At 49.2% G+C, this 13437-nt stretch overlaps 2 protein-coding genes across 10 annotated transcripts in view; one reads left to right on the forward strand and one right to left on the reverse strand.

Annotated features, from left to right (window-relative positions):
* Positions 1 to 1217, forward strand: part of RTN4 (reticulon 4) — a 65685-nt gene extending 64468 nt beyond the window's left edge. For 3 of the 4 annotated variants that reach the window (XM_027623740.2, XM_027623741.2, XM_027623742.2), the window contains one exon: positions 214 to 1216. In XM_027623740.2, the coding sequence (XP_027479541.2) occupies positions 214 to 256 (43 nt within the window). In that variant the 3' untranslated portion in view covers positions 257 to 1216. Of the gene's footprint in view, positions 1 to 213 lie in introns of all 4 variants that reach the window. The other variant, XM_027623743.2, reaches the window with a different exon arrangement.
* Positions 542 to 13437, reverse strand: part of EML6 (EMAP like 6) — a 272181-nt gene continuing 259285 nt past the window's right edge. For 5 of the 6 annotated variants that reach the window (XM_027623736.2, XM_027623735.2, XM_027623734.2 and 2 more), the window contains 9 exons: positions 12698 to 12855; positions 11929 to 12043; positions 10210 to 10398; positions 8549 to 8721; positions 7955 to 8117; positions 6236 to 6339; positions 5412 to 5565; positions 4903 to 5003; positions 542 to 3260 (listed from right to left, as the gene is read on the reverse strand). In XM_027623736.2, coding sequence (XP_027479537.1) covers positions 3236 to 3260; positions 4903 to 5003; positions 5412 to 5565; positions 6236 to 6339; positions 7955 to 8117; positions 8549 to 8721; positions 10210 to 10398; positions 11929 to 12043; positions 12698 to 12855 — 1182 coding nt within the window. In that variant the 3' untranslated portion in view covers positions 542 to 3235. The remainder of the gene's footprint in view (positions 3261 to 4902; positions 5004 to 5411; positions 5566 to 6235; positions 6340 to 7954; positions 8118 to 8548; positions 8722 to 10209; positions 10399 to 11928; positions 12044 to 12697; positions 12856 to 13437) is intronic. The other variant, XM_027623738.2, reaches the window with a different exon arrangement.

Below are 13437 nucleotides of genomic sequence, written 5' to 3' on the forward strand. Positions count from 1 at the left end.
TTCCTGTATTTGCTCTGTGTTGTATTTAGGCTTTAAGTCTAGTTCAGGAGGTAAGGTGGCAAAATTACAGCTTACAGTTTGACAGTCTTAGGATTTCATGTCCTGTGGAAGCTGAGCACTTACACAAGTAGTTCTTGAAGGATAGCATTTTTAAATACTTAAAATTGAAAAATATTTCCATTGACCTTTTTTTCCCAACCTTTTCATTTGTAGAATCCAAGCAAAAATCCCTGGATTGAAGCGCAAAGCTGAATGAAAAAGCCAGAAATCATTAACAAATAGGAGTTTATCTTTAAACGGGATATTCATTTGATTACATGGGGGAGGGTCAGGGAAGAAGGAAACCTTGACATTGCAGCTTCACAGATCTTTATTTTTAGCAATGCGGTGTCTGAGGAAAAATTACCTGTCTTGACTGCCATGTGTTCATCATCTTAAGTATTGTAAGCTGCTATGTGTGGATTTAAACCGTAATCATATTTGTTTTTCCTATATGAGGCACTGGTGAATAAAAAAAGATCTGAGAAAGCTGTATATTACACTTGTGGCAGGTAGTCTTGCTGTTTTTTTTTGGGGGGGGGGAATCGCAGAGAAAGTGGAGCTGAAAAAAAAAAATCCTTTCCACAGTTTGTGCACTGTGTATGGTCTGTGTGGATTGATGCAGATTTTCTGAAATGAAATGTTTGTTTAGACGAGATCATACCACTAGAGCAAGAGTGAAAAAGCTTGCCATTCTGGTATGTTCTAGGTGTATTGTGAATTTTACTGTTATATTAATTGCCAATATAAGTAAATATAGATGATATATATATCTATATATAGTGTTTCACAAAGCTTAGACCTTTACCTTCCGGCTATCCCACAGTGCTTGGTATTTCAGAGAGTCATTGGTTATACGTGTATAGTTCCAGAGCACATAAGCTTAGAAAAAGAAAATCCATTTCCAGGAGCACTACCATCTGTTTGCAACATGAGGCGATGCCATGCACATAGTAAACTTCACTGCACAGACTTCCTGTAGTTCATTTTGTCATAAACTCGGAATCTCCGGACTGAATCTAATGCTTCCAAAAACGTTGTTTGCAAATATCAAACCTTGTGATGCAAAAAAATTATAAAATGAAGATTTATACATTTGTGGTTTAAGCTGTCCTGAATCTGTGGAATGCATTGTGAACTGTAAAAGCAAAGTATCAATAAAGCTTCTAGACTTAAAGGATGTTTGGTATTTTGGTTCCCTGAAATGGCAGCCCCTTCAGAGTACACCCACACAGCAGCCCTTGCTTCTGGGGCGTGGGGGCTGGTCCCCTCGGAGAGCCTGCCCGCGCGTGGGGCAGCTGTGTCTGCATGATCCAATTTATTTGACACATACCAAAATGTTTTCAAATGATGTATTTCTTATACTTTGCTAATTGAAAATAAGTTCATGCACCAATATTTTAACAGAACACAGTGCAGGATTTATGAACATACACAAACTCATACCATATAAATGTTTACAAATAAGACAAGAAGTTTCTTGACACAGACACTATTGCTCTTTAAATATAGTTTGTATATATCCTCATTGAACAATTTATTCTTCCACATGGTTATTTCAATGCAAGGTCAGTGGTACAGTAGAGGCAGACATGGTTATCACTCAGCGTCACATGGTTACAGAAAACAGAGTTAGGACTGCACAGGGGCTCAAACTGGGGACCCAACAGCCTACCAGGGGATTAACGTAAGGCATTCATAACTGGGCATATAAAAATAGCTTCGTGAGTGATCTAATCCACTTTAGAATGCAGAAGCACTTCTGGGGTAAATGTTAGCCTGTTTAACTGAAAATGCTTCATTTCACCCTTCTCTAAACTGACAACTGCCAACAGCCAGGAACTCAAGCCCCAGAATTTTGCTTCACTGACGGGAAGGACTAATTGGCATCTGTGTGCTCAGAGTCCTCGGTCCCTCACTGGCCTTCCTCGAGGCGTATGTGGGCCGCCTCTCCCGGGGTCAGCGGTGAGCCACGTGTAAAGTGTGACTGAGGCAGGGTAGGGCTATCTTCTGATTGATACTGTCCAGGTCACATTTTCTGTCATCCAGCCAGCTCTGAGGAACTCTTAGGCTAGCTTATTTTGTTTTATAATCTTATCAAATATTGCTTGGGCTTAGGAATTTGTTCAGCAGGTTTTTTTTTTGTTTTTTTCTTTTTATCTGGACTTGACCTATATAGCTCACCTGAACAAATCCATGGGGTCAAGTCAGTCCCACTCGGGGGGGGGGGCGGGGGGTAGACCCAATGCAGCCTTGGGTCACCTCATGTATTACCATTTTAGGATTAAGGGTTCATCCTCCTAGACCCACTTGATCTTTTTTTTCCCCACCCCCCCCTTCTATTTTGTAGTAGAGGTTTATTTTACTTCTATTTGGATTTTGTAGGTTTGGCACTGAACAGCGAAAACCCATTTCTACCCCCTCCCTCCTGAATTTCAGTTTCTTTGCTGCTCACCTGCCACTATTTCCCAAGCAGGTAACCGATGTCTTGCATTTAGGAAGCTGGGACATAAACACATGACATGGGTGACAGACCAGGAATCTGTTAAGGGTCCTGTAGCCCTCCTCAGTTGTGAAGTTTTAGCACCATATGTAGAAAGGAGAAAATCTGTGGGAGGTGAGACAGCCCACACAACTGGAAACTTTCAAAGGCACTTAATGGATATAAAACTCTGCAAATGAAACGTTAAAAAATTAAGTTTCTCAACTTGTTTATACATGGCTCATTTGGTTTTGAAAGCTAAATGTGGAGAACCGAGGCTGTCGGTAGTTCTAACGCTTAGGCGCATCCAACTGAAGCGGTCTTGTTCAACTCATTGGTAAAAATGAACATTTTTAAAGTATATAGAAACAGAATAGCAAAACATCTTTTGTAAAAGTTCTGATGCAAATTAAAAGCTACATATTGGTTAGGGTAACTGAGGCTTTAAAGTCTGTCAGTGGGCTACATGGTCAGAGAGGATTTTTTTGTGTCGTGTCACGAACAGAGGCAAGCACTCCTCCCATGTGAGAACTGACCTTCCGGGCAGCACAGTTCCGCAGAGGATGGGGCGGTCACCCCGCTTCGCTGGCACGTGGTGCTCGTGTGGCCTGCAGCGCTGTGGGCACGCGGCAGCTGGTGGCACGGAGGGGCCCCGGCATGCCTCCGCGGTGGCTGGGGGGCGGGCAGCAGCAGCGAGCAAGAGGTTTCTGGCATTTACAGACATCGCCACACAAACACACTGAAAAAGCAGACCAGACATTGATCTTGCATGGCTGGACATCATCATTCTGTCGAGTGACCAAAAGCAATCTTACCAAGTGCTCCAGAATCAAGCTCAGGGGATGTACCGGACGTTGTGATTTCCATCTCTAAAGACGAACCAGGGAACTTGCCGCCAATTAAAGATCTGCTTCTTTAAAATGGCCTATTGGTTTTTGTTTCGTTTGGCTCTTTGGGCAGCCTGAGTGTGCTGAATGGAAGGACCTTGGCACCTCGACTTCACACTCTCCCGTTACTGCTGAAGAGGTTTTATCAGCCCCGCTTGGGTAGGAGAACCCTTGCTAGTGTTGGACATAGAGCCAGGGGTCCGAGTACGCTCCCATGGCTACAAAGGCCCAGGGGCCATGCAGTTTAAAGGTTACTTCTAAGCCTTCTAGAGTCATCAAAAGTCACCTCCGATCTCCTACACCGGGGTGACCAGTTCACTTAGCCTCTCGTTGCTAGCTTGGTGGTGGTCTGGCAGGCACGGCCCCGAAAGGGGGCATTCAGGGGGGCCCTGAAGCGGGGACAGGCTGGCGGTAGGACCTCAAGGGCGCTCAGTGCCGGCTGCTGTCGGCTCGGCAGACCCGAGACCGTGCCCTCCCCCCGCCCCGCAGGCTATCAGAAAGCACCTTTGGGGGCCGTTTTCTGCACCATCCTTCTGGCATTCTCTACAGAGGCCTTTTCCACAACCTCTCAGACCGGTGCATTGCTGGTCTGGATTGCTCTATTCTTCATCCCACTCCCCAAGCATTTTGCTTGGGCTGAAATGAAACCAATATTCGTGTTGCAATAAAGCCCTTGAACTACGTTAGAGGTAGAGAATGAGAGTTGAGGAACGACCTCGTCCTGTTCGTCCGTGACCCAAAGAAGGGATGCCCTTGGAGGGACAAGAGAAAGGGGCCTTGGAAATGCTGCAGAGGCTGAGGTCATCTCTGGAGCAGGCTGGCAGGGGTCCTTCCAAATCACTGGAAGGCCAGTCATGCCTCCCACTGAACCCTGGGCCTTAACACAGCAACAGTTAAGGTCAAAAGCAGCCCCGTGCAAATAGCTGGTTGAGGTTCTCCTGCTACTAACTAGCACTGGGCCTAATGGCTTCACTTCTCATCTGACCTCATGTAAAATTGGGGAACACCCTTGTTTCTCAGGGTGACTGAAGCTTACTACTATTTTTAAACCTCTCTTGGTTGTGGATTAATCATCCATCTTAAGAACGCTGGTGATCAGCTGGAAGTTAGGAGTTAAAAGACCTACAGATCGAGGTCATTTTAACCTGATTATAGGCAAGGATGCCACGGGCTGCCTGGAATCAGCCATCTTGGGTCCCCCCCCGCCCCCCCCCGCCCCCCCCCTCCACCCGGCAGTGCTCGGAGTAGGAATCATGCCCTCCCCTTCTCACCAGTCCCAGGACAGCTCCAGTGGGGACATGGGCCCATCAAGTTTGGGGTTGGGAGTCATCAGAGACTAAAGACCATACTTGAAAAGTCCTTGTCTTCATTGGGACATCAGCCCCTCCCCATGTCCCTGGGAGGGGCTGACCCCCAGGACACCTGATGTGGGGCCGGGGGGAGGGAGTACCGGCCAGGCCCGGGCAACCCGAGCCAGGTCAGTCAGGATCCTACCTGCAGTCATCTCCTCCAGTGCTGACCACATACTTGTCGTCATGAGAGAAGCGGATGTTCGTCACGTGAGCTGAGTGGCCGAAGTAACGCTTATGTTTGGCCTGTGAGCCAAAGTGAACAGAGAGAGCTGAGAGACCCTGCCCCTCCCAGCAACCACAGACCACTTCCGGGACCCCAGTCTCCCCCTCCCGGAATCATCGTCACTCCGGCCATTCCCATTGGGTCTGGACGTTTCTTTCAGCCAGCCTTTCGCTGACTGGCTTTCCCGTTCATTCTTGCCCAAGGTGGCCAATTTGTACACCTCCCATCCTCCCTTCCCCTGGCTTCCGGGACCTCCCCTCCAGAGGGAGATGCAACGGTTAGGGGTCACCAAATCTCCACAGGGCCAGAACAGGGTTGCTCTTGTTCTAGAGTCTAGATGGCCGTCTCAGTGTGGCCCCTCGGCCTACAGTCTGCAGAAGGAAAGAGCCCAGAGGCAGTACACGGAGGTTACTCTGAGGAAGACTCACAAATTTTTCTGTGCATGGAAAATCAAAGAGCTTCACTAGCCCAAAGTCATCCCCGGTGACAATGTTGAGGCCAGCATGGGTCACACATGCGCAGTTGACATCAGCCTTGTCTGCATTTCGTGGCCAGATGCCAATGACTTCGTCCCCCAGAACGCTGTTTGAACAAGACGAGGTGTCAGCAGGAGACGTAGGAGAAGGCTTCCCGCAGTCAGGCACCCTCTCCCGGGGGTAAGAGGGAGAGAGGGCTATTTTGTGTCCTTCACTATGATCATGTGGCTCTTCTGTCCCCTCCTAGGGGACACTGGGCACTTACCCTTGTTCTTACTGTTCTGCTGTGCCCCAGTCCCTCACACCCCAGAAGAAAAGTCACCCCCATCCTTGACTCTCTTGGCCCTCCGGTCCTTCCCTCGGACTGTACGCCTGCTTGGGCGCCCTCAAGCTCACAGCCTGGTGGTGACCTTTCCCTTGAACTGGCAAGGCCGTCTTTCTCATCCTAAGTGGCTCTGCCTCCCAGCGCTGCGGCCCGGGCCTGAGTCAGGAGCCCGGAGACCATTTCCCTTTGCACTTGCTGGGTGAGGTTGGGCCCTGGGACCATTACACAAAAGGAGGGATTTTGCATTTCAAAAGCCGACGCTGGATCAAAGCCAGTGGCCCAAACTGGTACCGAGAAGCCTTCCAAGCCCTCCCTTGCCCCCAAGAAAAGACAAGACAGCTCCATCTCTGAGCTTCTTCACATCCCGGCCACATGCAAACTTGGAGGCCGAGCCTGGCACAAGAGGCTCCCTTGTGACCTTTTCCTTAAGAAGTTGTTTTCCTCCAGTCACCTTGTCCAGGAGGCCCAGGTGATCTTCTCGATGACCATGGCTTCAGTGACCTGCTTCCCCAGGGGGACCTCATGCACCTGGCGCTTGTAGGCTCCTGTTGACACCTGCAAGCAGAAGGCAACCAAGTCCATCAACCTTCTCTCTAGTTCAAAGGGCTCCCCTTTCGGTGTGCTGTTTCCCAGAACACCAGCCAAGCCTCTGGATCCCCAGGACTTTTCAACAAATCCAAGTTCAGCTTGAGGCTGCAAAGCCTGTGGTCAGCCTGCAGCAAAAGTCATGGGAGCAGGACATTTTTCCATTCCTTTTCTAGCTCTTTTCCAAAGTCCCAAGGCAGTGGTTCCCCAAATGTGGTTCCTGACCACAAGCAGCAGCATCTGGAAAGTTGCTGGAAATACACATTCTTGGGTACCCCCGCACCAGACACTGTGAGGGTGAGGCCCGGCAATCTGTGCTTTAGCAACGCCTCCAGGGGATGTCTAATGCTCCAAGTTTGGGAATCCGTGTTCTGGGAGAAACAGGTGCTTTGGTACAGAGGTAGGCAAGTGTTCTCATGGACAGCCACTGACGTAGATGATTTCTGAAGCATCTAGGACCTGACCTTTTCTTCTTTGAGAATATCTGAGGGGGAGATAGCCATTTTCCAAAAAATCTCCAGCCCCTTCTACCCCCATGGGTGCCTCTCGGCTGGCCACCCTGCGTTTTCCTGCTGTGCATGGAATGCGCCGAGATCTTCCCCACCTCAGGGCCTTTGTACAGATGGCCCGGAAAACTGTTCCTGCCTCTCTTTGTCGGCTAACTCCTACACAGCCCACAGGCCTCAGCTTAAGTATCACTTGTGCGGAGAGGAAGTGAATCTAAATTCGGCGCCTGTTAAGCGCTCCCACAGCACCCTGTAGTTTTCCTTCCCAGGACATAATCACAGTTTGTAATTATATGTATATTTTGTGATCATCTGTTGAACGCTTGTCTTCTCCATTACAGGGCAAGCTCCAGGAGAGCAAGGAGCAGGCCCACTCTGTCCACCCAAAAGCCTAGCAAGGTGCCTCGTTCCGTAGATACTCCCCTGATGAATGGGTCCCCTCTCATTTCACAACGGGTATCCGACTCCAGGCCGGCTCACTAACGCCTAATATTTGTTCAGAGTGCTGGATAAGACATCATTCTCTTTTCAGCTCACAGTCCCTAAGGTGGGACCCCTCTTCGTCCCTTCCCACCGTCTGTTCCCCAGGAGAGTGAGGAGTCTCCACTCCAGGCCCAGAGTTCAGGTCCCAAGTGTGGATGGGCCACACTACTGAAGAAGCGGAACTGAAATGACCACGGATAAGAAGCCACACAGGCTCAGGTACGGCCCCAGGGAACCCGAAGCTAGGAGGCTTTGACGGGGAGGAGGTGGGGGGAGGCTAGACGTGGATTAGGGCTTATGCTGCCTGCATTTCTTACTGAAGGACAACTCCACTTTTTAAAATTCTAGTTCTTCAACATTCTTAAATTCTCTAGGCCTCTGCCCTTTCCTTAACCAAGTCGGGGGAAAGTAACAGTACTGACCGGGTTCCTATGAAGAGGAAGTGAGTACACAGCCCAGCACAAAACAAGGACTCAATTACTTACTGTAAGCCGCCACTGTTGTTGCTGTGACTGGCATTATTCCTATTAGTATTAGTAATATTATTATTATTATTATTCTTGGTTGCCTCGGAGCACAGCAGAGCTGAAACATACCTGGATGTATCTGCCGTCCGCTGAGAAATCCATCTGAATGACAAAGCTTGGAATATCTTTACAGTAGCCAATGCGATTCAGGCTTGTGCCCTGAGTGAGGTCATAGAAGTCAACTGTGTGTTCAGAAGAACCAACAGCTAAGAATCTGCTGTCTGGGCTGATTCTAGAAAAAGCAATCCAAGAGCATGGTCCATGAGAAGGGCTGTTTGGGCCGGTCAGGCATGAGGTCGGCTCTGGGAGGGGCCTCCCAGGCTCGAAGGCAGGGAGATCTCACTTCATGACTCACACACGGTTACCTTCTCTGACATTCTAGGGAATTCAGCCATTTCTTTGGATCCTAGCCCAGGGCAGTAAGGAAATGGATGCAGCCTTAGGTAGAATGGCATGGTACATGTAGTTTTTACTTGGTAAAAACTCTCATGGAAATTAACAAAGACAGGTCTGAGAGTTCACGTGTGGGAAAGAGTCTCCTTTCACAGCTGGCTCGCTGAAAGGGACCCCCTCACAAATGAGTTCTTCAGTCCAGCCCTGGCCCTGACCCTTCTGGAATGGGAACCACCCTCCTTCTCCCTGCCCAGACCACCTGCTATGTACCTGATATCTTGGATAGCAGATTTCCGGTCTCGTTTTTTCCCCCAGACTTTGAGACTGTTCACCAGCAAGATGACAAACTCCCCATTCTTCATGCCGATGGCCACCATCTCCCCATCGGGGCTGTAGGCTGCACACCTGGCTGCGTGGCCCAGGTTCACCTTGTTGAGCAGCTTCTACATTGATACAGAGTAACAGTCCCTGAGCCCCCGGCCGCCTCGGCTGGTCGCCCAGGGAAATCCCGCACCCAGGCCAGAGCGCTCAGGCTGTCTCTGGCCTGCAGACCTCTTGCTTCTTATAGGAACCATGCCCGAGTAGCTGAGGCAGCCAGGATGTTTGAATTAGAGCCGCTTGGAGACAACACGGATCAGGGCAGAGGCTGCTGAAGTTTTCTGTAAGGGGTTTGGTAGTCCATACTGTAGGCTTCGCGGTCCATATGATCTCTGGCCACCATGAGCTCTGCCAGTGTGGCACCAAAGCAGCCACGGGCGCCTTGTAACCCACGAGCCTGGTTTACTTTGTAGAACAGGCAGCAAGCCGGACCGGACCCTCCGGCCCTAGACTGCCCCCCCTCTTGCTCCGGGAAAAGAGTTGGAGCTTCCGCACCTGGTGGTTCAAATCCCGAGTCCTGGCTGTCACTAGCCCGGTGTGTTTGCGTCAGTAACTTCCCCATTTTCCCATTGGAAAAGAAGGGAGATTAATACTGCTTGTGCAAGATTTCTGTAAGCATTAATGATCGTGCATATGAGACATCTGGTGTGTAGCAGGTACTCACTAAATGATGGCCATTGTTAATAATAAACACAGTAAATAATTAGGAAAATTAACGTAAATATAGCAACCATAGTTAGGCTTTTGCATATCTGTTCTTTGATCCTCGCACTAAAAATATGAAATATTTACTGGCTATTTTGTGATGAGCCCAACTATTTTAATTATTAGAACTTAAGTACTTTTTTTTTTAAAAAAACTTTTTAAAATTCTTTAGAGAGAGGAATCTTTAAAATTCTTTAGAAAGAGTGTGAGTGAGGTGGCAGGAGGTGGAGGGGGGCGGAAGGAGAGGGGGAGAGGGCATTCTGAACAGAGTCCATGCCCGGCATAGAGCCCGACGCGGGGCTCAATCCCACAGCCCTGGGATCAGGACCTGAGCCGAAAGCAAGATTGGGACACGGAACCAACTGAGCTACTCAGGCGCCCCTCACTACTTGTTTTAATAGCAGATAAGACTTGGCAACAATAATTTTCTCCCCAGACTACTCTTTGCTATTTTTTACTCAAGATGAATTTTTTAATTTTTAATTTTTTTCCATACTCCAAGAGGAGCTTTGGTGGGATTTTGATTGACACGTTCCATTTGGAAACATCTGATGTTTTAAATCATTCTTGGTCTTCCCATCCAGGGGAGACCTATCTCTTTCTTTTTAAGGCTTTGTGGACTTTCTATGACAAGAGAAAAATCATTTTCAGATTATTCCTGTACTATAGTTATGGATGGATACGCAGCTGAAAGACAGACGGACTGGGTGTGTGCTGGCTGTCCAACTTAATGGCTGACCTGCCACATCGTGCATCTCTGGCCTGACCCTGGCCAGACCTCTCCTCCCGGCAGGCTCCGGCCAGACCCACCTGCGGGCATCCGAGCCCGGGCAGAGAGGGCCCCTCACCTTGTCAGCCAGGTCCCAGATGCGGGCCGTGCCGTCGTTGCTGGCAGAGATGAAGATGTCCTTGGAGGGGTGTGTGGCCAGGCCCCAGATCTCCCCTTCCATGTGTCCATCAATCAGGATGTTGGAAGCAGCATTTTTTTCACCAACTTCAATTATTTCTCCATCTTTGGTTCCTACTAAAATTTTTCCCTGTTGCAATAAAAACATTAGAAACAAGACAAATACTGTATGATCCCACTCGTATGACTTACTAGTCCAATTCACAGAGAAAAGTCAAATGGCGGTCGCCAAGTGCTGGTGGGAAGGGGAAAGGGGCGTGAGTACTTCACAGGTACAGAGTTTCAGTTCTACAAGATAAAAAATGTTCTGTGGGTGGACGGGGGCGATGGTTGCCCAGCAACGGGAATGTACTCACTACCGCTGGATGGCACACCTAAAAATGGCGAAAGTGGTAAATTGTTATGTTATCTATATTTTGCCACAATTTAAAATGAAATAATTTTATCATCTACTCGCTCTCTAGGGAGTGCTCGATTGGCAGACAAATAGATAAAGATAGGTAAAAAAGGAGATCTGTATTTTAAAGAATAACTTCAAGAAGAACACAATTAGAGCAAACTGGGAGTGGCTCTGCCGGCCCCGGCACTACCACGGGAAGGGCTGAGAGGGTTCTGTTGTTGACTCAGTCGCCCACCTTACACGTCACCCCTCACCGCCCGTTCTCCCTCAGCCGTGGATGAGAACAGAGCCTCCATCATCGGGTCTCTGCAAGAATATTCCACGACAGCAACCTCACTACAGAGCTGGGCAGCCAGTTTCTGCTGTTGGACAGCTCAGGTTCTTCCTAAATTCTCCCTCACACACTGAACAAAAATGCCATCTCCAGATGAGCCCCACGTTCTGGGCCTAGCTCCGCCTCACCTCCCAGATGTCTCATTACCCTACCGGATGACTGCCATTGATCTATTTAAAAACAAAGTTCTCCATTCCTAATTATGGAGACTCCAAGTCATGTCTGCCTTTTTTTATGGGGTATATCCTGAAGCCAAAGCAGAGGTTAAGATTTATTTTCATGTACCTCAGAATTTCTTGGGGAGTTAAAAAAAAAAAAGGAAAAAAGGAACACACGTGACTAAGATTCTGATTTGGCAGCTCTGGGCAAGAGCCTGGACATCCATATTTGAACAAAACACAACACACCAAGAGACCAACAACAAAAAAACCCAACCTCGCACTTGTTTCTGAGACTCAGCCCAGGTATGACTTGAAAACCTATGGCTTTGCATCACAGTTTGATGGCCGCTTCCTGCCCCCTTACTGCTCGTGTAACTGTGGGCATAGGCAAATTATTGACTATCTCTATGCCTATAGTAATAATATTATCTGTAATAGCAGCTAACATCCACTGAATGTGGCTATGAGGCAGGCATAAGGAAAGGCACCATGCATTATAATGCATGTGATCCTCACAACGATGCATGTGCTGGAACAGAAAGGTTAAGTAACACACCCAAGGTCACACAGCCAGGGCTACTCAGAAGAGTCTGCACCTGGGTCTGTTGGATTCTGCTAAGCCAACTCCCCACGGCAGTTCGAGTCCCACCTCGGAGGCTGGTTCTAAGGATTCAACAATCCAGCACAGGGAAGGTGTCCAGCTGCACTAACTCTCACTTGGGCCCCATGGGGACAGCTGGGGGTAGACCGGCCCCGCCCACTCACTTTGCCCCGGCACACGGAGCGCACACACTCCACCAGCTGGCCTGTCTCCAGCTGGAAGGCCCGGCAGCGCTTCATCTCCTGGTCCCACAGTTTCACGGCACCTCCTTCTTTGGTCCTAAAAAGGATCAAGAGGCACTTAGCATGTTGGCCCTTGTCCTAAGACTTGCCTGTGACACGCCAGGCCCCCTGTCCCTATCATCAAGGTCACAGCCACTGGGGCCCAGCAGGACAGACCCTCCAGGGTGGCCTCTTTCTCGGCCCCACCGATGGGTGGTTACAACCATTTGGACTGGCAGATGTCCTAGAATACTTTCAAAGGCCACTATGGTAGAAGGAGAGGATTGCAATCTAAAGAAATCAAACCATGTTTTTATCAGATCAAACATGAAGAGAAATGCTTCTCTGTTTTTCTGCTTCATTTTCACATCTCTGTTCCTACGGGAACTTCTCTCCCCTCCTCCCCAGTCTCCCGCCCCCCCAAAGAGCTATGGAGAGGAACACTTGATGATCAGCATAGTCACTCGGGTCTATCCAAGAATACCTCTCTGGGTTTTAAACTGCCATGAAACCACCTCTCCCCATCTCTGATTTATACTTCTGAAAGGTTTGACCTAGGGCCTCTTGGAGAGAGGGGAGACTGATCTCCCTGCTGCAGCAGAAAAGATGGGAGAACGAAAAGCTGCATTTTCTCCCAGGGGCAAGTGTTTCTGTCACTCTCTCCCAAGACAGTAAGAGAAGCCCAGCTGTCCTCAGGGGAGTTTCAGCTTACGGCCGCTCTTTGCCACCGGTCACTATGAGTCCGTCCCGAAGGGTTGTGTACATTGTGAAGACGGGGCCTGTGTGAGCCTTGGCCACCAGCCGGATGAGGAAGTGGTCCTTCCACACGTAGACGTCTCCATTGATGGCACCCGTGAAAGTGAGGTTGTTCTGTAAACAAAGGGACACCTTCCACACCAGGACACTCACAGCAGCTCTCAAGAGGGCCCCCTCCCAGCCACCTGCTCCTTGCTTCGGGAACCAGAGCTAGAGAATCACAAACACACGCTTAAATTGACCTTCCATGCTAAGGAAAGGCAAAAGACTTGACAGGAGACCACGAGGCACATATGATAAGAAAATCACTCAGCCCTGAAATTCACTCTCCTGAGTTGGTCTGGGGCATTTGACTTCCCCACTGTGTGCATGTCTGCATGCAAATGAACTTCCATCCTGGGAACCAGCCCCAGATGACTGCAGAGTAAGGGGTGAGGGGCAGGACTCCAGCCCAAATTTTCATGGGCTTGGGAACAAGGTACGTAAATCCACACCTGCAGGACCAAGACTTGGCTGGGTTTCAGAATGTCCCCAGGGGAGCCTGCATTGACTGAGGGTGCCCCACAGCCTACGCAAGGGGTCACTTGGGGCATCTGTGGCACAAGAAGGCTAGGAGGAATCGGGAGGCTGTCCGGGGAGGAATCGGTCCCACACCGTCTGCACCTGTCTAACTCAGGCCTAACAGGCTTGCAAGTC

This window comes from Zalophus californianus, chromosome 8 (assembly GCF_009762305.2).
Source record: "Zalophus californianus isolate mZalCal1 chromosome 8, mZalCal1.pri.v2, whole genome shotgun sequence".
Classification (NCBI taxonomy): Eukaryota; Metazoa; Chordata; class Mammalia; order Carnivora; family Otariidae; genus Zalophus; species Zalophus californianus.